At 43.1% G+C, this 26407-nt stretch overlaps 1 protein-coding gene across 1 annotated transcript; it reads right to left on the bottom strand.

Moving 5' to 3' along the window:
• Nucleotides 1-72: 72 nt before the first annotated feature.
• Nucleotides 73-25458, bottom strand: LOC118358748 (RNA-binding Raly-like protein). Its single transcript, XM_035736678.2, has 6 exons — nucleotides 25311-25458; nucleotides 8393-8559; nucleotides 5307-5420; nucleotides 4687-4841; nucleotides 3420-3467; nucleotides 73-2956 (listed from the first exon to the last, which is right to left on the bottom strand). The coding sequence occupies exons 1-5, from the start codon at nucleotides 25406-25408 to the stop codon at nucleotides 3429-3431; spliced, it is 573 nt and encodes a 190-aa protein (XP_035592571.1). The 5' UTR covers nucleotides 25409-25458; the 3' UTR covers nucleotides 73-2956; nucleotides 3420-3428.
• Nucleotides 25459-26407: the final 949 nt, after the last annotated feature.

The raw sequence follows: 26407 nt of genomic DNA, 5'->3' as shown, positions 1-26407 counted from the left end.
TCTCTAAAATAACCTAAGTTTACTGTTCCTAATCTTGTCAATATTGACAAAGTTTGGCCACATGGTTGATAAAGTGTTTATTGTGGTTGTGTGTCTGACTTAATTGCCCATAACAAGATAAGAGACAATGCACAATCAAATTGGAATAGTCCACAGATAGAAAATATATATAATAATGTCCAAACCACTGGGCTAATTGTTAACAACTTGGTTTATGAATATACAAGTCAGGTGAATTAGTGAGTGGGGTACAGAGAACAATGGAAATCAATAAGCTACCACTTTTCTAGGCCTAGGCTACTCCTCTAATGTACGGTCAAATGAACTGAACCACTCAGTTATATGAACATAGTTGTACATTTACTAAGCCTACTATCACAATGTATAGTTCACATTTAGTATTTATTAAACACAAAGAGCCACCTGGCTTCATTAAACATAATAGGGCTGTCAAACGATTTAAAAAAAATTGAGTTAATAGCAGGATTTGAAGCGATTAATCACTACCTCAAATTCAGAATTTGATCAAATTGAGCTGTAATTTTAAGAATGTTCATACTAAAAGCATTTTAAGAATATTGGCGTCTTGATTTTGTCCAAAGTACTGGTAAGCAAAATCAATGTCAACTTGTTTTGACATAACATTGTTGTTATCTTATCTGGATAAGAGCGTCTGCTAAATGACTTAAATGTAATGTAAATGTATGTATGTTGGATATTTTCCAGGTTTTTTTTCAATGCGATTAATCACGATTTTAAAAAGTGCACTAAAATTATAAAAAGTTAACTCGAGTTAACTGATTAACTCTGACAGCCCTACTATATAACAACGCAAAGTAAAAGCAAAATGTTTTATATAATGAATGAATGGGAATATAACAAGAAAAATGTCAATTGTAAGTCAATTCATCAAGTTGTATAAGGGATCATCATATCTTCAATATTCTTTCTTTTTTCAGAGTACATAAATACAGTCTTGAATCATTTTCTTGCTGCTTAGAAAGTGAAATGTACTTTTTTCAACTGTTGTTTTCAAACAATCACCATGGTATAGTAAAACCATAGAAACAGAATACATTTCTATGAGTAGAACGTTATACAGTAACGTTAGCATTATTGACAATTGTTATGACTATTTACAATGAAGAATAGTTCAGTTGTGACATTGAAGCACCCCCTAAGTTTGACACCAGCCGTAATGGTCCCCAAAATAACTCAATCAACCAAATCCCTCCTCGAGTCATTGACAATGACAAAACATGGTAGTTTGGTTTATAAGTACTTAACATCTACTGTACATGTACATATCTCCCTTCTACAGTGGGGACAGTGAGGGGAGGGCAGTACCCATTCTTAAACAACAGCAGTGACTCCTCTAGGTTCATAATCAAGTTTCTCAATCAGTCAAATTAACACTAATTCACCAAAGCCATAACCCCATGCACACTGGTCCCTGGGGTTCTATAGGGGCACCACTTTGTTAGTTCCAAACATGGCGAGCTTCAAATAATGACAACAGGCATGGTGATTACAAGCCCAGTGATAACATCATGCAGACAGCTGTTATCACACTGACAGTCTTTATTAATGTGGACACTGGGAAATTGGTAGAGACACATATGGAAAGATTAGGAGAACGCACAGGTAGTGTAGATGCCTGATACTGTTGGCCTATGCCTGGTAAATCTTGAATGACTTTTTATATGAATTGATTTATTACACATTCCAATTATGTGGCGAACTGGATAAAGTAAGTGGCAAACAGCATTGCAAATCCTTATCTCTAATCTGAGAGAAAATGTAGTTGTCGGTCTGTCTGAAGCATATCCGCAGTGGCGGATTTAGGCATAGAGGACATGGTAGCATTTTACACCAAAAAAATAATAATAATCTGAATGGTGACATTTGCGCGATCGATTTTCTATCGCTCATTTGCTCGTCACGTCAATTATATAATGTCCCCGTGTGGGACTGTGGGTCAATTAACCTTGTCGGAGTGGGCGCCCTGATTCTAGTTTGTGAGCTATGCAGGCTACTGCCTGGGAAGGTCTCCCACTCAGAAGTACGAGATGGGGAGGGGGGCGGGGTAGGTTGACGTCAGGTCTCCCCACTGGAAGCCCGAGGTAGGAGGAGCGGGGGAATCTATCAAATAGCGCACCTCTAACTTTGTACAGTACTAATGCAATTAGTTTTGCAATTTAATTAGTGTGTTTCTTGTTTGAAGTGCAATAGTGTAATAATACGGTTCTCTTCTTTTTAAGTGTGTTCTTCTATTTGTGTATTTGTGTGATATAGGATTTGCTGAAGGGTGGGGGGGTTCACCCAGGGAGCCATGCAAGCTAGAACCACCACTGGTTGTCAGTCCCCTTTCGCAAGAGACTACACTTTTTTTTTAAAGCAGCCATATTTGGTTGAGCCCATAAGTCAGTAGGAACCTGTTTTAAAGGAGAAATGGAGACACGAAGGTGAGCAGAATCTGACTGTGATAAAGGAACCGAGGGTAACCAGGGAGATATGTCCTATTCATCAAACAAAACAATTCACTGATTTGCCTGGATTGATGCAATTATGATAAATAGAATGATACGTTTTTAACATTGATGTACACCAGTTTTTTCATTATCCTTTAAACTACTACTTCTAGTTTGATGGTTGTAGCCATCAATTGTCCCATTGACTATCACCCATTTTAGCAAACTTAATTCATTTCAAACTTCACATTTCTCTAGTATAGGCTACTTATCGTAATGAACGATATCAGCAAAATGCCTGCGATAAGTGATCGGTATGGTTGTTGTCGATAATTTCCGGTTTATCGCCCCAGCTCTACTTTGTAATGAACAGTATATTTATTTGAGGTTTGTGTCCGTGTTGACTGTGATTAGAGATGAACACGCCTCCTTTCACTTCAATCCCCCTCCATCTCTGCGTGCTGCTGTCACTGAGGTCCTTGAGTCTAGAGTGAGTGAGAAGATGGAGAATTTACATTTAAAAAACTTTATTGGTCCCCTCAATGTGGACATTTGTTTTCGGCTTCACCACATAAAACAGACATTAAACATTATGAGGAGCACATTATCCTCAAGATCATTAAATTGGTTTACAAAGTACAAAAGTGCTACAGTGCGAGTGCAGTTTCAAGTTAATGTACTGTACATTCAATCATTGGTCTTAAAATCAACATCAAGTTTTCCTAATTAAAAATACATAATCACCAAGACTGAAGGACACCTGGTCATCTACACCATTCAATAATTCACGTGTACAACATGTACATTATGATTCGAGACCATTTTCAACAACATAAGCACCTCGATATCACAATATATTAACCTATACTTATTACACAGCATTTCAATGCAAACAATACTTTTTTTGTGATATAGTTCTGTCAAATCACCTTCATTAGCCATACACACCTGATCTCCTCACATGTCATCCTCCAGATCAGATTGATGGTTATTTATCTGAGAAACCAAAAGACAGAGAGAAGACTTTAAAGAGATGCACAGATGGAGGATTACAGTCACAGCGCAATCAGGATATTTTAATCGACCAACAAAATCAACTTAATCAAATGCCCAGCTGTGGTAATTTTGGAGATCACTTTTTGATTGGTGAAAGTGATGGTTTCTAAATGGCGATGAGCAAATATAGCAGTGTTTGTCATGTCAGCATATAACCAAGTTTAGGAGGGATGAGTGACTGGCAACCTTAGGAGGTGGTATTACCCCTTGCCATTGAGACAGATTTGGGATGCAGTACAGTGGTTGTCTGGTTAACAATCTTCTGCTCTATTCATACCTTCCATCTTCCTCCCCCTTAACTGTCAGAGAAACTATGACTCACCTGGTGAACCCACCTACAGCTCAGCCCACACAGCCGCAGGTTGAGGTTTATTGGCGGCAGGTAGCCTAGTGGTTAGAGTGTTGGACTAATAACCGGAAGGTTGCAAGATCAAATCCCCGAGCTGACAAGGTAAAAATCTGTCATTCTGCCCCTGAACAAGGCAGTTAACCCACTGTTCCTAGGCCCTCATTGAAAATAAGAATTTGTTCTTAACTGACTTGCCTGGTAAAATAAATAAATAAAATGGTCATGAATCTTGCCCTGTAGGCAACATTGAGTGATTTTCCACTAGATGGGCCTGCTGAAAAGTAAAAATTGCCTATATCTTCAGAATTCATGTAAAAAAACAAATCCCTTTTTGGCTAGGGTTAGCAGTGTGGTTAAGGTTAGGTTTAAAATCAGATTTATGACTTTGTGGCTGCAGAGCTGCCTCTGGGACAAGATTCATGACAATACATGCCAACATGCAGTGTGTCGGACTCAGTGTGCATGTCGGACTCACAGCCTGGCATAGATAATGAACAGTGGAACAGAACCAGAACCCTTATTGTGTCAGACAGGTAGGCAGACAATTGGCTGTGATTGCAGATAATTACTCTTTTCAAAAAATGACAATAAGCTACTAAATAATCAATTATTGTTCTACCAATATCTTGCTCTCTTTCTTCAATGACAGACACCCACTTTTAGATAACTATGACAACCAACAGTGACAGCTAATATGTTAAGATATCGACTTTCAGAAAACTTTGACAAACAGCCCACACAGAAGTAGTTACTGGTGGTGCAGGTGTGTTGTGTCTCCAGTAGAGGGAGGCAGAATGATGTATTGTTTACCCTGCAGTGGCGCTGGTAGTGTTGGAGGTGTTGGTCATCATCGCTGGCCTCTCCAGGCTCTGGGCTCTCCCTCTGTCTGTGTGGGAGGCTGACGGGAGAATCTTCCAGACTGCTCACTGAGTCCGACACACTGCCCTCCTGGGTAGGAGGTGAATCTGGACCACAGACGCACGCACGCACACACACACACACACACACAGAGAGACAGTGTGTCAGCAATAGTACAGTAGGCTCTGTTTTCAGTGCATCTCAGCTTTCCATGGCAAATATAGCCCTGATTTTAACAGTGTTTGTTTTTACTCCTGACGTTGCAGATAGCGCCACATTAGTCAACCTGGCAATCCTGTACACAACATTTTGGGTGCAGTGCTCACTGATGCAAGATGCCCCAATCGCTAATAAATAGGAGTCATAATGGGCCAACAATCTGATGATGAATAGATTTTCTTTACTCTCATCAATGAATAATATGTTTCCCCTCCAGTTAGCTCTTATCAAGAGCATTAGAAATAATGTATCATATGTAGCACTAAAGAATCTGAGAAATTCTCAAAGTTAAGCTTCCAATGAAGAGATAGTATGAAACAAACTCCCCAGCCTCCAGCCCAGCTCTCCTCTACCTGAGTGGTCCTTCCTCTGTCTGTCCATCTTTTCCACGCTGTCGAGCAGTCCGTCAATCTGCACCTTGATCAGAGTCAACTCCCGCTTTATGGCCAGCAGCTCTGCCATCTTCACTGCAGAACGAGAGTGGGAGAGAGTAAGAGAAAGGGAGATAAGGATGAATCCTCTTTCGCACAAATCTCCAATTGACATAAATGTATGAGTGTAGGTCTTAAAAAAATAATTGGGCCCAGAAGGGTTTAATAGTGTGGAAACAGACTAGAGCTCTGCTACCCCGACCCTAGTCCAACCCGCCCGACATTATACATGGGGTTAGGGCCTGTTTTTTCATCAACAACTAGGGTACAGGACGGCTCAGGTATCACTAAATGTACACTACATGACCAAAAGTATGCTCGTCGAACATCTCATTCCAAAACCATGGGCATTAATATGGAGTTGGTCGCCTCTTTGCAGCTGTAACAGCCTCCACTCTTCTGGGAAGACTTTCCACTAGATGTTGGGACATTGCTGCGGGGACTTGCTTCCATTCAGCCACAAGAGCATTAGTGAGGATGGGCACTGATGTTGGGCGATTAGGCCTGGCTCGCAGTCGGCATTCCAATTCATCCCAAAGGTGTTCGATGGGGTTGAGGTCAGGGCTCTGTGCAGGCCAGTCAAGTTCTTCCACACCGATCTTTGTTTATGTGGGCATTGTCATGCTGAAACAGGAAAGGTCCTTCCCCAAACTGTTGCCACAAAGTTGGAAGCACAGAATCGTCTAGAATGTAATTCTATACTTTAGCGTTAAGATTTCCCTTTACTGGAACTAAAGGGCCTAGCCCAAACCATGAAAAACAGACCCAGACCATTATTCCTCCTCCACCAAACTTTACAGTTGGCACTATGTTTGATTTCATGAAGCTCTTGATGAACAGTTCTTGTAACGATGTTGCTTCCAGAGGCATTTTGGAACTCGGTAGTGAATGTTGCAACCGAGGACAGACCATTTTTACACACTTCAGCACTCGTGGTCCCATTCTGTAAACTTGTGGGGCATACCACTTCGCAACTGAGCCATTGTTACTCCAAGACGTTTCCACTTCACAATAACAGCACTTACAGTTGACCGAGGCAGCTCTAGCAGGGCAGGAATTTGACGAATGGACTTGTTGGAAAGATGACATCCTATGATGGTGCCACGTTGAAAGTCACTGAGCTTTTCAGTAAGGCCATTCTACTGCCAATGTTTGTCAATGGAGATTGCAGGACTGTTTGCTAGATTTTATACACCAGTCAGTACGGGTGTGGCTGAAATAGCCAAATCCACTAATTTGAAGGTGTGTCCACACACTTTTGTGTATATATTGTATCACTAACATTTTGAAGCTGAGCCATTTGCTCGTGCTCTGCTGCGCAGTACAGTCATATCTGAATAAGATAATAACATTGTGTCAGAAGATGCTTCAACCTTGTCAAATATAAAACAGGAGAGATTATTTCACAGAAAATAATAATGTTGGAGTTTAGAGTGCTGACAAGTAGCTAACAGCTCACTGGTCTCACGTCTCTTCATTGAGCAGAGTAGCCCAAGCAGAGCCGTTGCTATGGTTACCGCCTCAGAGCCGCCATAAGCAGAGTGAGCTGTCTGCGCGCAGGGAGCGTGTGCGATAGAGGAGCTGCTAACAAATTTACTAACAGTTATTTCTGGTTTCGAGCAGGGCCAGGCTTTACATTTGGCAGAAGCAATCGGGCCTGGGTAATCGGCAATCGTGTCTCCCTTAATTATCATCCACTTTGTCTTGTCATTCATGCCATCACTGTAAGCACCGTCTCCCTTAGCATCTCTCTCCAGTAGCCTGTATTGGAACATTCATATCACAACCCTGAAACTCTTTGCTGTTAAAAGCTGTTCGACCTCTGCAGCTACAATCTAATTTCCCTCTGATGGGCTGGCAGTAAAAACTATTAAGGCTTGTAATAAACTAGTATAAACAATTCTTATTTGTTATGCACTATTAACTTGGTATAATTGCAGCATGCTGCTAGACTGGGTATGGTAGGCTTGGTAGTGGAAGGAGCAGAGAGCTTTTAATGAAGAGACCATCTGGTGCCTCTCCCTGTACTATGGGCTCCCAGCGCTGCCGTTCCCCATGTAGGGATGACATTACACAGGGAGGAACATTCAGGTTTACAATACACACACTCCCATATGGATTCATAGGCTCACACACTCCAGATAAAACGTTCACTGCACATGCACAGATTACATTCTCCCTGTAATGAGCTGTTTTTATGGGTGGGATTGTTCGTGGTGAGGGTGGGACTGTGTGTGGTGAGTGTAGGACTGTGTGGTGAGGGTGTGTCTGTGTGTGGTGAGGGTGTTTCTGTGTGTGGTGAGTGACTGTGTGGTGAGGGCATGTCTGTGTGGTGAGGGTGTGTCTGTGTGTGGTGAGGGTGTTTCTGTGTGTGGTGAGGGTGTTTCTGTGTGTGGTGAGGGTGTTTTTGTATGTGGTGAGGGTGTTTCTGTGTGTGGTGAAGGTGTGTCTATGTGTGGTGAAGGTGTGTCTGTGTGTGGTGAAGGTGTTTCTGTGTGTGGTGAGTGTAGTACTGTGTGGTGAGGGTGTTTCTGTGTGTGGTGAAGGTGTGTCTGTGTGTGGTGAGTGTAGGAATATGTGGTGAGGGTGTGTCTGGGTGTGGTGGTGGTGTTTCTGTGTGTGGTGAGGGTGTTTCTGTGTGTGGTGAGGGTGTTTTGGGGTGTGATGAGGGTGTTTCTGTGTGTGGGGAGGGTGTGCGTATGTGTGGTTAAGGTGTGTCTGTGTGTGGTGAGGGTGTTTCTGTGTGTGGTGAGTGTAGTACTGTGTGGTGAGGGTGTGTCTGTGTGTGGTGAGGGTGTTTCTGTGTGTGGTGAGTGACTGTGTGGTGAGGGTATGTCTGTGTGGTGAGGGTGTGTCTGTGTGTGGTGAGGGTGGGACTGTGTGTGGTAAAGATGGGAATGTGTGTGACTGCATAGAGTGCGCAAGAGTGTGTAAGTCACACAGTATGACAGATTGTGTATGTGTGCGTGCATGAGTGTGTGTGTGTTACAGTGTGTGAGGTCTCTTACATTTGGCCCTAGAAGAGCCAGTGCGCTGTGTGCTCCTCTTGCCCTGTGGTCTGTCTCTGGATCGGTGCAGGCCGGAGGAGAAAGAGGGATCACGGGAGTGTTTCATAGGGCTGGGCTCCACTAGGACTGGCATTACGGAGGCTGGGACACCCTGGTAGTCAAACACTCTGTAGGGAAAATACACAATATTACTTATGAGCAATGTTCCCTCTAAGTTGCACACATTAGTGGGAGTGCAGCTTACCTCGGATTGCCACACAGAAGAAATATCAGCCTGCACAGAGAGCACAAGATTGAACTTCATTAAACTTTCTAGTTTTTCCCCTTTAGTGAACACTATCATCGTTTCACTCTACTGTGGGAATTGTGCTCAAATCAATGCAAAATTAGCCACTTTCAACGTAACATACTGAAGCAAAACGAATTATTCAATATTTAGTATGCAAAACTAACTACAAGAGATGTTCTTGTAGGCAGAGCGCATCAGAGTAGGATTCTATTGTATTGACAATCAAGGCCTGTAATCTACACAGACCGGTTTAACATAACCAATCAGAGCTGCAGTAGACCTATATGCAAATAGCCATTGCTATCTGTGCCATTCAATATGAAGTGGACCGTTTTTACAGCATGAGCAGTCGCAAGTAGATGCGCTTGTTTTGAGATCAAAGTAAGAGCTGTATGTTGCCACCTGTGCAGATTTGTTCATATTCTTTGCTAGTTAGTGAGTTATTAGCCCAGTTACATCTGATTTGTAGTCAACAATGAGGGAGTGGTTGCTTCCTATGAGAGCATAAAATGTGTACATGTTTAGCTATCTATGAAAAGTGGGTCAGTTAATTACCTTTTTTTATGTCTTAAAGTGACAGTGTTGTATTTTGAGATTATCTTGAATAAGCTAAATAGCCAATAGGCAGAGGGTAGCATAATTTGTCTGATTCTCTGTAATAATGGTATAGAATAATAATAATTGTATTTTGTAAAATGGTTTCTTGCATCAAACAACACAACATCTTCAGTCACCTCCTTAATAACTTCTCTAGGATAGGGTGCAGCATTTGGAATTTTGAATGAAAAGCGTGCCCAAATTAAACTGTCTGCCACTCATGCCCAGAAGCTAAGATATGCATATTAGTAGATTTGGATAGAAACACTCTGAAGTTTCTAAAACTGTTTGAATTATGTCTGTGACTATAACAGAACTTATTTGGCAGGCAAAACCCTGAGGACAAACCATTCAGATATTTTTCTTTTTTTTGAGGTCACTCTCGTTTCAAGGACTTTTCCTTGGGAATCCAGATTCCTAAGAGACCTTTTTGCGGTTCCTATCGTTTCCACTGGAGGTCAACAGTCTTTAGAAATTGGTTGAGGTTTTTCCTTTGAGAAATGAAGAAGTAACACTGTTCAGAATGAGGATAGAGGGAATTGTACTCTTTGTTAGAGGCGCGTGACCTGAAAGCTCTGGTCAAAGATGAGACACCTCAAGGTGGAGCTTCATTTTATGGAAGCCGCTTCCTTTATGGATTAAATGATCTATTCTGCAGTAGACATCATCTGTTTTGTTGACTGGTGTGTGTTTGTATTCTGTGGCTCAGTTGGTAGAGCATGGCGCTTGTAACGCCAGGGTAGTGGGTTCGTTTCCCGGGACCACCCATACGTAGAATGTATGCACACATGACTGTAAGTCGCTTTGGATAAAAGCGTCAGCTAAATGGCATATATTATTATATTATTATATTATAAAGCTAGCTACACTTTGTTTTCCTCCGGTATTGAACACAAATCATCCAGTCTTCAATTTTATCCATTATTTACGTAAAAAAATACCTAAAGTTGTATTACAAAAGTAGTTTGAAATGTTTGGACAAAGCTTACAGGTAACTTTTGTAGTTATGTTGAGCGAGTTGGAACCGGTGTTTTTCTGGATCAAACGCGCCAAATAAATGGACATTTTGGATATATATCAACGGAATTAATCGAACAAAAGGACCATTTGTTTATGGGACATATTGGAGTGCCAATAGAAGAAGCTTGTCAAAGGTAAGTCATGAATTATATCTTTATTTCTGCGTTTTGTGTCGCGCCTGGAGGGTTGAAAAATGCTTGTCTGTCTTTGTTTACTTGGGTGCTATCCTCAGATAACAGCATCGTTTGCTTTCGCCGTAAAGCATTTTTTAAATCTGACATGTTGGCTGGATTCACAACAAGTGTAGCTTTAATTTGGTATATTGAATGTGTGATTTCATGGAAGTTACATTTTTATAGTCATTTATTTGAATTTGGCGCTCTGCATTTTCACTGGATGTTTGCCAGGTGGGACGCTAAAGTCCCACATATCCCAGAGGTTTTTAATGTCAAGCCCTGTATGTTGTTGTTTTTTAAATCTCATGTAGGCCTACATTGAATACCACACATTTGCTGCTACTGTAGGCTGAATGTTAGAACAGCTATTTACATGCTAAAATGTTATGGGATGTATTTTTCTCTATTGTTTTTGATGGTAGACCACTCCTGTAGGCCTATATTATGATCAAATAGCCACAGTAGCCTACTTGGCCACTGTTAAAACTGTAACTTAAAGTGGGCACAACCTCACATGCTGACCAGACTGGACACGTCGGGTGCACGAACTTGCTAAATAAATTTAGAAATCCATGTTATTTAATTATTCCACCCACACTGCTCGCGCGCGTCTGCGACGCCAAGGGCTAAAATAGAACTCATTCCTATTTCTGACGCAGATCGCGCTGAAAGTCCTGCCTCTCCCATCTCCTCATTGGTTTATAGAAGCACGTGCCATCTCCTCATTGGTTATACCCACGTGGGTGACTGAAAGATTAACTGTTTTGCCGGTAGTCGTGGTAATACAATGAAAGTTTAGATGCGATCACGATATAAATTAAACTAGAAACGATTCGGTTGGCCGTTTTATGTGTGGATTAATTGTTGGAGTAGAGGTCTTTGTGCATTTCAGGTAAAATAACAACTCAATGTTTATATCCCAGGACAAATTAGCTAGCAACAGCAAGCTAGCTAAATCGGACAAATTAACGTTAGCTAGCAAGTGCAAGCTAACTAGCTAAATTGCCATACATTTTAATGATTTTCGACCTGTCCCCAAATTAATGTCATTTTGAGAGTTTGTTTTGATATTTTTACCTGCGTGTCATGATCCCGTTTGGTGTGGGGGGGCAAAATACATTTATGCACGATAGCGCACGATGGCGCACAAGCGCAGCCGGTTTGGGTTCCGTGTCAGTGTTCACAGTAAACACGCGCAGGAAGTTGCGCTCAGTAGACTTCAAAATGGCTCCATGTCGAAAAACATTATAGGGAACATTGCTTTTGAATAGGGTCCTGATCCTTTCTTGGCCATGTGATATACCCTAGTTAAGACTGTTATATTGTTTTTTTTTTCCTTCTCATAAACTGAAGATTCTCCAGCTAGCACGTGTTTTAAAACAATCGCCTGCTGATGTGTCAGAGCAAACGTTCCTAAATTCCCAAATGGGAGCTGGACAATACACTCTTTGAAAAAAGGGGTCCAATTGGTTCTTCGGCTGTCCCCTTAGGATAACCCTTTTTGGTTCCAGGTAGAACCCCCAAAAGGGTTCTACCTGGGACCTAAAGGGTTCTACCTGCTACCAAAAAGGGTTCTTCCAAATGTTTTGCTATGGGGACAGCCAAAGAACCCTTTAAAGATCTAGTTGGCACCTTTTTTTCTAAGAGTGTAGACATATCCCTGCAGGATGAGAGTCAATCTCCCTGGCAGGCTGGCAGCACTGAAAATACCTGCCCCCAGAAAGATTTACAGTAAAGGTTATTAATGCCAATCAAATGAAATGGTGGACTCGTTTATAATGTCCATAAGCTATTTGGTGCCATTATATATTGAGTGTATACTCTATGTCACGGCCTGGCCATAGAGATGTTTTTATTCTCTATTTTGGTTAGGCCAAGGTGTGATTAGGGTGGGCATTCTAGTTTCTTTATTTCTATGTTGGTGTGGTTCCCAATCAGAGGCAGCTGTCTATCATTGTCTCTGATTGGGGATCATATATAAGTTGTCCTTTTTCGTTTGGGTGTTGTGGGTGGTTGTTTTCTGTTTAGTGTCTGCACCTGACAGGACTGTTTCGGTTTTCCATCTTAGTTATTTTGTTCATGTGTTTTGAGTATTCCATTTATCATGAACACTTACCACACTGCGTTTTGGTCCACTCCTTCATACGACTATCGCTACAGAACTACCCACCTAAAAAGGACCAAGCAGCGTGGTCAAGAGGAGCAGAGATCCTGGGCCCGGGAGAAAAGAGAGTGGAGGACATCATGGACCTGGGAGGAGGTTATGGCAGGGGACAAGACCCTGCCATGGAAACAGGTGGAAACAGCGAAAGAGGAACGGCAACGATACGAGGGGACACAGCTAGCACGGAAACCCGAGAGGCAGCTCCAAAAATATTTTTTGGGGGGGCACACGAGGAGAGTGGCAGAGTCAGTGTGACTGGTCAGGCACCGTGTTATGCAGTGATGCGCACGGTGTCTCCAGTGCCCATTCATTGCCCGGTGAGCTCTATTACAGCTCCCCGCATTGGCCGGGCTAGAATGGGCATCCAGCCAGGACGGATGGTGCTGGCTCAAAGCTCCTGGTCTCCTTGGACCAAGATATCCTGCGCCAGCTCTGCGCAATGTGTCTCCGGTGCATCTGCACAGCCCAGTGCGACCTGTGCCAGAGCCCCGCATTTGCAGGGCAAAAATAACCATCCATCCAGGATGGGTTGTGCCAGCTCTACCCTTTAGACCTCCAGTGCGCCTCAACAGTCCAGTACGTCCTTTGCCTCCTCCCTGCACTCGCCCTGAGGTGAGTGTCATCATCCAGGTGCCACCTGTACCGGTCCCACGCATCAGGCCTCCAGTGCGCCTCCACAGGACTGTGCGCCGCCACAGTCCAGGGGATCATATATAAGTTGTCCTTTTTCGTTTGGGTTTTGTGGGTAGTTGTTTTCTGTTTAGTGTCTGCACCTGACAGGATTGTTTCGGTTTCCCCTCCATGTTATTTTGTTCTTGTGTTTTGAGTATTAAATTTATCATGAACACTTACCACGCTTCGGTTGGGTCCACTCCTTCATACGACTATCGTTACACTATAATCACAGTGATATATTGATATCATCTGTTCTAGATTGATCTCATAGCCTGGTGCACTAAATAGCCCTTGTCCAAAGAGCACTGTCTGGGGTGCTTTGATTTGCGCTGGTCTCTCTCTCTCAAATATGTCTTCTGATACCAGCGACTACTGTGTATGCATCAGTGGAAGCTGCTGAAGGGAGGAGGGCTCATAATAATGTCTGGAACGGAGCGAATGGTATAGCATCAAAAACATGGAAGCTGTCTTTGATGTATTGGATACCGTTCCACTAATTCCCATCCAGTCATTACCAGGAGCTCATCCTCCCCAATAAGGTGCCACCAGCCTCCTGTGGTGTGCTTCCCAGCAAATGGAGGGTGTGGTGATGTTTCAGATCATCTGACTGTGCAGTTTGACAGAGATGCAGCTGCCCCGTCTATGTGGTTGTAGCACGTGTATTGTCTATGTGTCTTACAGAAATGTAGAGAAGCAAAAAAGAACTGTGGATATATAGTTGACTTTACTGAGAACTTCTGAATATGATGACCTACTCTGCCTTACATGTAGTCTCTGGCAACAAAGAAAAGTCCATGAAGGAGAGAGAGAATTACTTTGAGAGTACTGTACTTTTGTAAGCTTTTAATCCACAGCAGAGCAGATAATTGCCAATACATATTTACACACACACAGGGCCTCTGAAATGCTGGGCTCAATGAGAATGAATCAGTGGCTTAGTCTGGCAGCTCATTTCATACAGTATGTACAGTAGGCTACAGTTCAAAGTAAGTTCAGGATGAAGCTACTTTATACTAAGATACACAAAGACAATGATATTAGATTAAGACTGGGACTCAGAGAAAGGGTAAGATGTTGTTTGAGTGAATTACCAAAGTTCTTATTGGATGCACTGCAAAACAGATTTAGGTTTTTCATAAGAGGACATACATATATATAATCACTAATCCAATGCCAGTGCAGGATGAAGTTAAGATACTTTTTTAACTCAGACTGCAAGGCCTTGCATTTCTATGGCCATAAGAGTGTCTGTAAAAGTGGAGATGGGACTGAATGGATCACCTATCAATCAGCTATGCCTGAGCTGGCTGGCGAGTGCCTTGTCTTTCATACTGTCATCCCCCTCTCCACTCATCCTCTGTTCGATCTGCCCTTTTCCCTCCACTGCCCTGGCATTCCCCCTTTCCTCACAGTGCTCCACTGCCGCCGCCCTGGGCTGTGTTTTTACTCCGGACCAGTGGGCGGGCGGCCAGGCGGCCAGTCAGCTATGCAAAGAGACTGTGTACAGAGAGACTGTCTTCATCCATCTGTGAAATCACCACCAGCGGCTGACAACCAGGTCATGTGGATACAGTGCGGGTCAATAGATAGTTTCAATACAGAAACTCTGCTACCCGCAACCCTCAGGGAAGTACTGCATCAAATGATCTGGTTTCAATACAGAAACTCTGCTGCCCTGCTACCCGCAACCCTCAGGGAAGTACTGCATCATATGATCTGTTGGCTGAGCCACTATCAGCACCGACCTGTACCCTACCTGCCCTATGCTCTCTCCTGGCCCCACTCAGTCTGAATTTGTCCTGCTTGGTGACCTAAACTGGGACATGCTTTAACCACTTGATCAAGTCTTAAAACAATGGGACTCCCTAAAGCTCTCTCAGATTATTACCAATCCCACAAGGTATGACTCCAAACACCCAGAAAATGCTACGCTCCTTGATGTTATCCTCAAATAGTCCTGATAGGAATCCGTCTGGTGTTTTCTGTAATGACCTTAATGATCACTGTTTTACGGCCTGCGTTCGTAATGGCTGCTCAGCTAAACCTGTCCTGATTTGTCATAGACGCTTGCTGAAAAACTTTAATGAGCAAGCCTTCCTTCATGACCGAGCTTCTGTAAATTGGTATAGAATAAGCTTGATCCCCTCTGTTGAAGATGCTTGGACCTTCTTTTTTTAAAGATCTTTTCAGTGATATTGTTAACAAGTACGCCCCCATAAATAAATGAAAAACAAGTTCGGGCCCTGGTTCGACCGTGATCTGGCAGAGTTACTCCACCTCAAGGACACCATTTGGTGAAAAGCTCGGCACACAAATCCTGTCATTCAGGCAAATAAGAAATAAGTGCATTTAGGCTATCCGGAAGGCCAAAGTTAGTTATTCAAGGAGCAGTTCTCTCTCTATGGGTCTAACCCCAAGAAGTCCTGGAAAATGGTGAAAGATCTGGAGAATAAACCCTCCTCACAGCTACCCATGTCCCTTAATGTTGATTATGTGGTTGTTATTGGCAAGATGTACATGGCTGAGTTTTATAATCACCACTTGATGAAGTCAAGATTCATATTTGACTCAGCCATGCCTCCTTGCCCATCCAACACTTCATCATCTCCCACCCCTTCTAATGCGACTAGGCCTGATGCTCCTTCCTCCTTTTTCACCGCTCTGCCACACAGTTTCTCCCTACAGTCGGTCACTGAGTCTGAGGTGCTAAAGGAGTTCCTTAAACTTGACCCCAAAAGAACATCTGGGTCAGATGGTTTAGATCCTTTCTTCTTTAAGGTTGCTGCCCCTATTACTCGCTGAGCCTATCTCTGACCTTTTTAACCTCTCTCCTCTCTGGGGAGATTTCCATTGCTTGGAAGGCAGCCACGTACATCCTTTATTTAAATGGAGAGATCAGGTTGATCCTAACTGTTATTATAGGCCAATTTCTATCTTGCCCTGTTTATCAAAAGTGTTATAAAAACGTGTCAGTAATCAACTAACTGGCGTTCTTGATGTCTAGTGTTCTCTCTGGTATGCAAACCAGTTTCTGCTCACGTTATTGTTGTCACTGCAACCTTAAAGGTCATAAATTATGTCACTATTGCCCTTGATTCTAAGCAATGTTGTGCTGCTATTTTATTGATTTGTCCAATGCTTTTGATACGATAGACCTTTCCATTCTTGTTGGTCGGCTAGAGTATTGGTGTCTCTGAGGGGTCTTTGGCCTGGTTTGCTAACTACCTCTCTCAAAGAGTGCAGTGTGTAAATTCAGAACATCTGCTGCCACAGCCACTGCCTGTCACCAAGGGTGTACCTCGATCCTAGACCCCATACTCTTTCCAATTTACGTCAACAACATAGCTCAGGTAGTAGGAAGCACTCTCATCCATTTATATGCAGATAATAGTCTTATACTCAGCTGGCCCCTCCCTGGATTTTGTGTTAAAAGCTCTATAACAAAGCTTTCTTAGTTTCAAACAAGCTTCTCTGCCCTTATCTCTGACCTTGTTCACTCCAAAACAAATCAACAGATGACACCATCTCTATTACACTTGACACTGCCCTTTCCCACCTGGACAAAAGAAGCACCTATGTGAGAATGTTGTTCATTGACTACAGCTCTCATGCATGTTTCAGTGTTATTTGCCTCGAAGCGAGCATAAAGTATTTAACTCGTCCAGTAGGCTCGTGTTACTGGGCAGCTCTCGGCTGTGCTTCCCTTTGTAGTCTGTAATGGTTTGCAGGCCCTGCCACATCCGACGAGCGTCAGAGCCGGTGTAGTACAATTCAATCTAAGTCCTGAATTGATGCTTTGAATGTTTGATGTTTCGTCGGAGGGCATAGTGGGATTTCTTATAAGCTTCTGGGTTTAGAGTCCCACTCCTTGAAAGCAGCAGCTCTAGCCTTTAGGTCAGTGTGGATGTTGCCTGTAATCCATGGCTTCTGGTTGGGGTATGTATTAGAGGTCGGCCGATTAATCGGAATGGCCGATTAATTAGGGCCGATTTTCAGGTTTTCATAACAATCGGAAATCTGTATTTTTGAACACCGATTTGGCTGATGTTTTTTATTATTTTTTATTTTTTTTAAACCTATATTTAATCTTTATTTAACTAGGCAAGTCAGTTAAGAACACATTCTTAATTTCAATGACGGCCTAGGAACAGTGGGTTAACTGCCTTGTTCAGGGGCAGAATGACAGATTTTCACCTTGTCAGCTCGGGGGATCCAATCTTGCAACCTTACAGTTAACTAGTCCAATGCAATAAACACCTGCCTCTCTCTCCAAATTGGACATGTTTCATTATTTATTTGAGGCTAAATTGATTTTATTGATGTATTATATTAAGTTAAAATAAGTGTATTGTCGTAAATTCAGTATTGTCGTAATTGTCATTATTACAAATACATAAAATAAAAGTCGTCAGATTAATCGGTATAGGCTTTTTTGGTCCTCCAAATAATCGGTGTCAGAGTTGAAAAATCTTAGCATCTGCTTCATCTGACCATTTTTGTATTGATCTAGTCACTGGTGCTTGTATGCAGGAATCAGGATGATAGAATTATGGTCAGATTTGCCAAATGGAGGGTGAGGGAGAGCTTTGTATGGTCCAGAGTTTTTTTCCCTCTGGTTGCACATTTAACATGCTGATAGAAATTTGGTCAGACTGATTTAAGTTTATGTTCCCTGCATTAAAGTCCCCGGCCACTAGGAGTGCCGCCTCTGGGTGAGCGTTTTCCTGTTTGCTTATGGTGGAATACAGCTCATTGAGTGCGGTCTTAGTGCCAGCATCAGTCTGTGGTGTAGACAGCTATGAAAAATACAGATAAATTCTCTAGGTAGATAGTGTGCTCTAGGTAGACAGCTTATCATGAGATACTCTACCTCGGGCGAGCAAAACCTTGAGACTTCCTTAAATATTGTGCACCAGCTGTTATTTACAAAAATACATACAGTAGTTTGCCGCCCCTTGTCTTACCAGACGCAGCTGTTCTATCCTGCCGATACAGTGTATGACCAGCCAGCTGTATGTTGATAATGTCATCATTCAGCCATGATAAAATATTACAGTTTTGAATGTCCCTACTGATAGTTTAATCTTCTGTGTAGGTTATTGATTTTATTTTCCAAAGATTGCACGTTTGCTAGCACAATGGAAGGCAGTGGGGGTTTATTCAATTGCCTAGGAATTCTCAGAAGTCAGTCCGCCCTCCAGCCCCTTTTTCTCCCCCTTCTCTTCACGCAAATGACAGGGATCTGGGCCTGTTCCCGGGAAAGCAGTATGTCATTCATGTCGGGCTCATTAAAGGAAGAAAAGGATTCTGCCAGTTTGTGGTGAGTAATCTCAGTTCTGATGTCCATCGCGACGTCCCCCAAAGGTTAGCTCTCTAGCCCTCGCTATCTCCCTACTTGCTATTCGGCCTGCTAACGGCTAGCTTGTCTAGCCCGGGCCTACGAACTGTTAGCTTGTTAGCACAGGCCTGCTAACCATCTGACTCACCTCATCCCAAACACTTCTGAACCCATTTACTTTCTATCTCTCTTTGATTTTTATTTGTTTATACCTTCTGGAAACCTGCCTCACCCACTGTGATACGGATTCGCTATCACTTTTAATTTTGATTTATTTTTATGACACACTCAAGAACCTCCAGACGCTAACCAGCTAACTAGCTACAAGCTATTTAGTCATTGTTAGTTTAAAAAAAAAAAAAAAAAAACCTGGATAACACTCGCCAGCCCAGCTTCCCTGCCCATCCACCGCTGCCCCCTGGACACTGATTTCTTGGCTACATAGCTGACGCACGCTGGACTGTCCATTAATCACGGTACCCCATTCTGCTTGTTTGTTTATCTGCCGGCCCAGTTGCCTAGTCAACGCCATTTTACCTGCTGTTTGTTGTGCTAGCTGATTAGCCTCGCCTACTGTTTTTAGCTAGCTTTCCCAATTCAACACCTGTGATTACTGTATGCCTCGCTGTATGTCTCTCCCAAATGTCAATATGCCTTGTATACTGTTGTTCAGGTTAGTTATCATTGTTTTAGTTCACAATGGAGCCCCTAGATCCACTCTGCATACCCCTGTTACCTCCTTTGTCCCACCCCCACACATGCGGTGACCTCACCCATTACAACCAGCATGTCCAGAGATACAACCTCTCTCATCATCACCCAGTGCCTGGGCTTACCTCCGCTGTACCCGCACCCCACCATACCCCTGTCTGCGCATTATGCCCTGAATATATTCTACCATGCCCAGAAACCTGCTCCTCTTATCCTCTGCCCCCAACGCTCTAGGCGACCAGTTTTGATAGCCTTTAGCCGCACCCTCATACTACTCCTTCTCTGTTCCGCGGGTGATGTGGAGGTAAACCCAGGCCCTGCATGCCCCCAGGTACCCTCATTTGTTGACTTCTGTGATCGAAAAAGTCTTGGTTTTATGCATGTCAACATCAGAAGCCTCCTCCCTAAGTTTGTTTTACTCACTGCTTTAGCACACTCTGCTAACCCTGATGTCCTTGCCGTGTCTGAATCCTGGCTCAGGAAGGCCACCAAAAATTCAGAGATTTCCATACCCAACTATAACATCTTCCGTCAAGATAGAACTGCCAAAGGGGGCGGAGTCGCAGTCTACTGCAGAGATAGCCTGCAAAGTAATGTCATACTTTCCAGGTCCATACCCAAACAGTTTGAACTACTAATTTTGAAAATTACTCTCTCCAGAAACAAGTCTATCACTGTTGCCGCCTGCTACCGACCCCCGTCAGCTCCCAGCTGCGCCCTGGACACCATTTGTGAATTGATCGCCCCCATCTAGCTTCAGAGTTTGTTCTGTTAGGTGACCTAAACTGGGATATGCTTAACACCCCGGCAGTCCTACAATCTAAGCTAGATGCCCTCAATCTCACTCAAATCATCAAGGAACCCACCAGGTACAACCCTAACTCTGTAAACAAGGGCACCCTCATAGACGTCATCCTGACCAACTGGCCCTCCAAATATACCTCCGCTGTCTTCAACCAGGATCTCAGCGATCACTGCCTCATCGCCTGTATCCGCCATGGAGCCGCAGTCAAACGACCACCCTCATCACTGTCAAACGCTCCCTAAAACACTTCTGTGAGCAGGCCTTTCTAATCGACCTGGCCCGTGTATCCTGGAAGGACATTGACCTCATCCCGTCAGTTGAGGATGCCTGGTCATTCTTTAAAAGTAACTTCCTCACCATTTTAGATAAGCATGCTCCGTTCAAAAAATGCAGAACCAAGAACAGATACAGCCCTTGGTTCACTCCAGACCTGACTGCCCTCGACCAGCACAAAAACATCCTGTGGCGGACTGCAATAGCATCGAATAGCCCCCGTGATATGCAACTGTTCAGGGAAGTCAGGAACCAATACACGCAGTCAGTCAGGAAAGCTAAGGCCAGCTTCTTCAGGCAGAAGTTTGCATCCTGTAGCTCCAACTCCAAAAAGTTCTGGGACACTGTGAAGTCCATGGAGAACAAGAGCACCTCCTCCCAGCTGCCCACTGCACTGAGGCTAGGAAACACGGTCTCCACCGATAAATCCATGATTATCGAAAACTTCAATAAGCACTTCTCAACGGCTGGCCATGCCTTCCGCCTGGCTACTCCAACCTCGGCCAACAGCTCCGCCCCCCGTAGTTCCTCACCCAAGCCTCTCCAGGTTCTCCTTTACCCAAATCCAGATAGCAGATGTTCTGAAAGAGCTGCAAAACCTTGACCCGTACAAATCAGCTGGGCTTGACAATCTGGACCCGCTATTTCTGAAACTATCTGCCGCCATTGTCGCAACCCCTATTACCAGCCTGTTCAACCTCTCTTTCATATCGTCTGAGATCCCCAAGGATTGAAAGCTGCCGCAGTCATCCCCCTCTTCAAAGGGGGAGACACCCTGGACCCAAACTGCTATAGACCTATATCCATCCTGCCCTGCCTATCTAAGGTCTTCGAAAGCCAAGTCAACAAACAGGTCACTGACCATCTCGAATCCCACCGTACCTTCTCCGCTGTGCAATCTGGTTTCCGAGCCGGTCACGGGTGCACCTCAGCCACACTCAAGGTACTAAATGATATCATAACCGCCATCGATAAAAGACAGTACTGTGCAGCCGTCTTCATCGACCTCGCCAAGGCTTTCGACTCTGTCAATCACCAAATTCTTATCGGCAGACTCAACAGCCTCGGTTTTTCGGATGACTGCCTTGCCTGGTTCACCAATTACTTTGCAGACAGAGTTCAGTGTGTCAAATCGGAGGGCATGCTGTCCGGTCCTCTGGCAGTCTCTATGGGGGTGCCACAGGGTTCAATTCTCGGGCCGACTCTTTTCTCTGTATATATCAATGATGTTGCTCTTGCTGCGGGCGATTCCCTGATCCACCTCTACGCAGACGACACCATTCTATATACTTTCGGCCCGTCATTGGACACTGTGCTATCCAACCTCCAAACGAGCTTCAATGCCATACAGCACTCCTTCCGTGGCCTCCAACTGCTCTTAAACGCGAGTAAAACCAAATGCATGCTTTTCAACCGATCGCTGCCTGCACCCGCATGCCCGACTAGCATCACCACCCTGGATGGTTCAAACCTTGAATATGTGGACATCTATAAGTACCTAGGTGTCTGGCTAGACTGCAAACTCTCCTTCCAGACTCACATCAAACATCTCCAATCAAAAATCAAATCCAGAGTCGGCTTTCTATTCCGCAACAAAGCCTCCTTCACCCACGCTGCCAAGCTTACCCTAGTAAAACTGACTATCCTACCGATCCTCGACTTCGGCGATGTCATCTACAAAATGGCTTCCAACACTCTACTCAGCAAACTGGATGCAGTCTATCACAGTGCCATCCGTTTTGTCACTAAAGCACCTTATACCACCCACCACTGCGACTTGTATGCTCTAGTCGGCTGGCCCTCACTACATATTCGTCGCCAGACCCACTGGCTCCAGGTCATCTACAAGTCCATGCTAGGTAAAGCTCCGCCTTATCTCAGTTCACTGGTCACGATGGCAACACCCATCCGTAGCACGCGCTCCAGCAGGTGTATCTCACTGATCATCCCTAAAGCCAACACCTCATTTGGCCGCCTTTCGTTCCAGTACTCTGCTGCCTGTGACTGGAACGAATTGCAAAAATCGCTGAAGTTGGAGACTTTTATCTCCCTCACCAACTTCAAACATCAGCTATCCGAGCAGCTAACCGATCGCTGCAGCTGTACATAGTCTATTGGTAAATAGCTCACCCTTTTTCACCTACCTCATTCCCATACTGTTTTTATACTGTTTTTATTTATTTACTTTTCTGCTCTTTTGCACACCAATATCTCTACCTGTACATGCCCATCTGATCATTTATCACTCCAGTGTTAATCTGCAAAATTGTATTATTCGCCTACCTCCTCATGCCTTTTGCACACATTGTATATAGACTGCCCATTTTTTTTTCTACTGTGTTATTGACTTGCTAATTGTTTACTCCATGTGTAACTCTGTGTTGTCTGTTCACACTGCTATGCTTTATCTTGGCCAGGTCGCAGTTGCAAATGAGAACTTGTTCTCAACTAGCCTACCTGGTTAAATAAAGGTGAAATAAAAAAAGAAGTTATATTCGGTCATAAGAGACATTAGCAGCAACATTATGTACAAAATAAGAAAGAAAAAAAAGTGACAAACAACGTAAAGAAAATAACAAAAAAACACAACTGGTTAGGAACAAGTAAGTAACATACCGAGCCCACAAAGACGGACCGAATTACAATAAACAATCACTCACAAACACAACATGGGGAACAGAGGGTTAAATAATAAACAAGTAATTGGTTGAGTGAAGCCAGGTGTGATAAGACAAAGACAGAACAAATGGAAAATGAAATGTGGATCGGCGGTGGCTAGAAAGCCGGTGACGTCGACCGCCAAACGCCGCCCGAACAAGGAGAGGGACCGACTTTGGCGGAAGTCGTGACAATAACAAAATATCATAATAAAGATAAGTGTTCTCTACCTTGCACAAATAGTCATTTCAATTTTAGGAATTCATTATTTTAGTATTTTATTGCATTTTCTGATGAAATTCACATTACCTCAACGTGTCCAGCTCTGTCTGAATGTATGTTATGTTGTAATTTATACAGAGTCAAATGAAAAGATTCAGAAAAAAATAAATGGATGTTCTCGATTAACTGAATATTCATGTATAATAATAATGAAAAAATTGTGGAAAATGAAGTGTGCATGACTGATGTCTGCAACATTTTTGAAGGACTGTTTACACACACACAGAGAATTTTTAACAAAGTTTGACTTTGAATGAAGCAACACATCTGCCAGTACCTTCAAGATGGCTACCAGGTAAGCCGATCTCTTTATATTTCTCCAGATAAACATTCTCTTGTCAGACTGCAAACACAACCGTATTGATTATCATTACCGATACAAGTAGGTTTCCACATTTAGAAAAAAGTTAGATTTCAAATTGTCTATGAAAATATGCTTCATTAATGTCGAATTATGTACATTGAGTACACATTTGCTTAGTCATCATGTCTTCTTTGAAGTCGGAAGTTTACATTTACATTTAAGTCATTTAGCAGACGCTCTTATCCAGAGCGACTTACAAATTAACATAGACCGTAGCCAAACATATTTAAGCTCAGTTTTTCACAATTCCTGACATTTAATCCTTGTAAAAAATGATTTGTCTTAGGTCAGATAGGGTCACCACTTTATTTTAAGAATGTGAAATGTCAGAATAATAATACAGAGAATGATTTATTTATACCTTCAAACTCAGTGCCTCTTTGCTTGACATCATGAGTAAATCAAAACATGAATCAATGATTGTGCCAATATTATCTAATTTATTTTCTACATCATTGTATAATGTTTAACCATACCTCAGTCTTAGTATACTTATTGTTATTATATTATTCTCAATCTGTGAAATTGACATTTTCAGTGTACAGAAATAGGAGCTATGTTACCTAAAGTAATCCACAGGGAAAACCTTGTTAACAAGTCTTGCTATTGTAGCTGTGAATAAGGACACATCAAGGTTCATTTAAACGGTGCAATTGGGTAATCAGAAAACAATTGCCCCAAGGTCCCCCAACTCTGACAGGTTTAAATTGTGTACCCTTGGTACTAGGCAGTTTAAAATGGCTTACAGTCAATACATCTTCACAGATATATCTGGACATGATATCATATTTCATAAACCCCTATCAATGCTGTGCCTCTATACAAAGCATCAGCTGCTCTTCGACATTGATGGAGATAGAGGGGCTTTCTCAGTCTGTCCCTGCTCTAACACCCCCCTGCTATTTATGCAAGTTCTCTTCTCTCCTCTCCGCAGCTCCCTTCATCAGCACCAGCCACAGAGGGCCCGCTTCTCACAGCCGTTCAAAGCCTGGCTAATTACACTATACAAGTAGAGCCTCGGCACTAAGCAGGGGTTCACTTTGAGACACCCCTCCCCTCAGAACACTACAGCATTTCCCTCCCTCAGGCCCTTCAAAATACAGTCACACAATTATCACTTGCAGAAGAATATAGACACACAGTTACTCAAGCAAATAAAGTTTATTTTGTGTTGTGTAGCCGTTTGGTCTATACCAGGCAAGGGGATTTAAGACGGGTTAACACTAGGATGGTACAGTATGATCTATCGTATCTCATCCAAGGGGCCTGACTATCACAAGCAGACATACTCCTCTTAGACAAATCAGGAGTCAGAGATAAGCCTGTCCATGAGACACATGCAATTAAAAGAGGAAGAGAAGGAAGACTAGATAATTGCATTCACTTTCAGAAAGGGTTTTGCAACACTAGAGAGCATCTTTACATACAACAGCTAAGTACAAGTTCTAAACCAGAACACTTGATCGTAATAGAGCTTGTTCAGTACTTGGCCATTAGAGTGAAAAACACAAAACTCTAGCAAAATATAGATCTGTAGGTGAGACCAGGTACAGTATAGAAGCCTACCTGCCGTAGAGGTCATCTGGGTAGCTGTCATACTCCAAGTCATAGTCAGATCTGAGGAGAGAGAGAGATGGGCTAAGAGAGAGGGAAAGAGCCATCATCGACAGTGGGTTTTGTCCAACATGTCTCTGGACGTACTCACTGCCACAGTCATACTCTGGACCTAGTTTTGTCCCATGGAATAAATATTGTGGATCTTAATGTTTTTCCTCATAAACCTGGACTATCGGACCACCATTTTATTATTTTTATTTTTTTATTTTACCTTTATTTAACCAGGCAAGTCGGTTAAGAACAAATTCTTATTTTCAATGACGGCCTGGGAACAGTGGGTTAACTGCCTGTTCAGGGGCAGAACGACAGATTTGTACCTTGTCAGCTCGGGGGTTTGAACTCACAACCTTCCGGTTACTAGTCCAACGCTCTAACCACTAGGCTACCCTGCCGCCCCTTATTATGTTTGCAATCGCAACAATAATCTGCTCAGACCCCAACCAAGGATCATCAAAAGCTGTGCTATAAATTCTCTGACAACCCAAAGATTCCTAGACGCCCTTCCAGACTCCCTACACCTACCCAAGGACGTCAGAGTACAAAAATCGGTTAATCACCTAACTGAGGAACTAAGTGTAACCTTGCGTAATACCCTAGATGCAGTCGCACCCCTAAAAACAAAAAAACATTTGTCATAAGAAATTAGCTCTCTGGTATACTGAAAATACCAGAGCCCTGAAGCATACTTCCAGAAAATTGGAATGGAAATGGCGCTACACTAAACTGAATATCTTCCGACTGGCTTGGAAAGACAGTGCCATGCAGCATCGAAGAGCGCTCGCTGCTGCTCGATCATCCTATTTTTCCAACTTAATTGAGGGGAATAAGAACAATCTAAAATATATTTTTGATACTGTCGCAAAGCTAACTAAAAATCAGCATTCCCAAGGAAGGATGGCTTTCACTTCAGCAGCGATAAATTCATGAACTTCTTTGACGAAAAGATCATGATCATTAGAAAGAAAATTACGGACTCCTCTTTAAATCTGCGTATTTCTCCAAAGCTCAATTGTCCTGAGTCTGCACAACACTGCCAGAACCTAGGA

The sequence above is a fragment of the Oncorhynchus keta genome, chromosome 26 (assembly GCF_023373465.1).
Source record: "Oncorhynchus keta strain PuntledgeMale-10-30-2019 chromosome 26, Oket_V2, whole genome shotgun sequence".
Taxonomy (NCBI): Eukaryota; Metazoa; Chordata; class Actinopteri; order Salmoniformes; family Salmonidae; genus Oncorhynchus; species Oncorhynchus keta.
The sequence above is the reverse complement of the archived record's forward strand: the minus strand, read 5'-3'. Positions and strand labels throughout refer to the sequence as shown.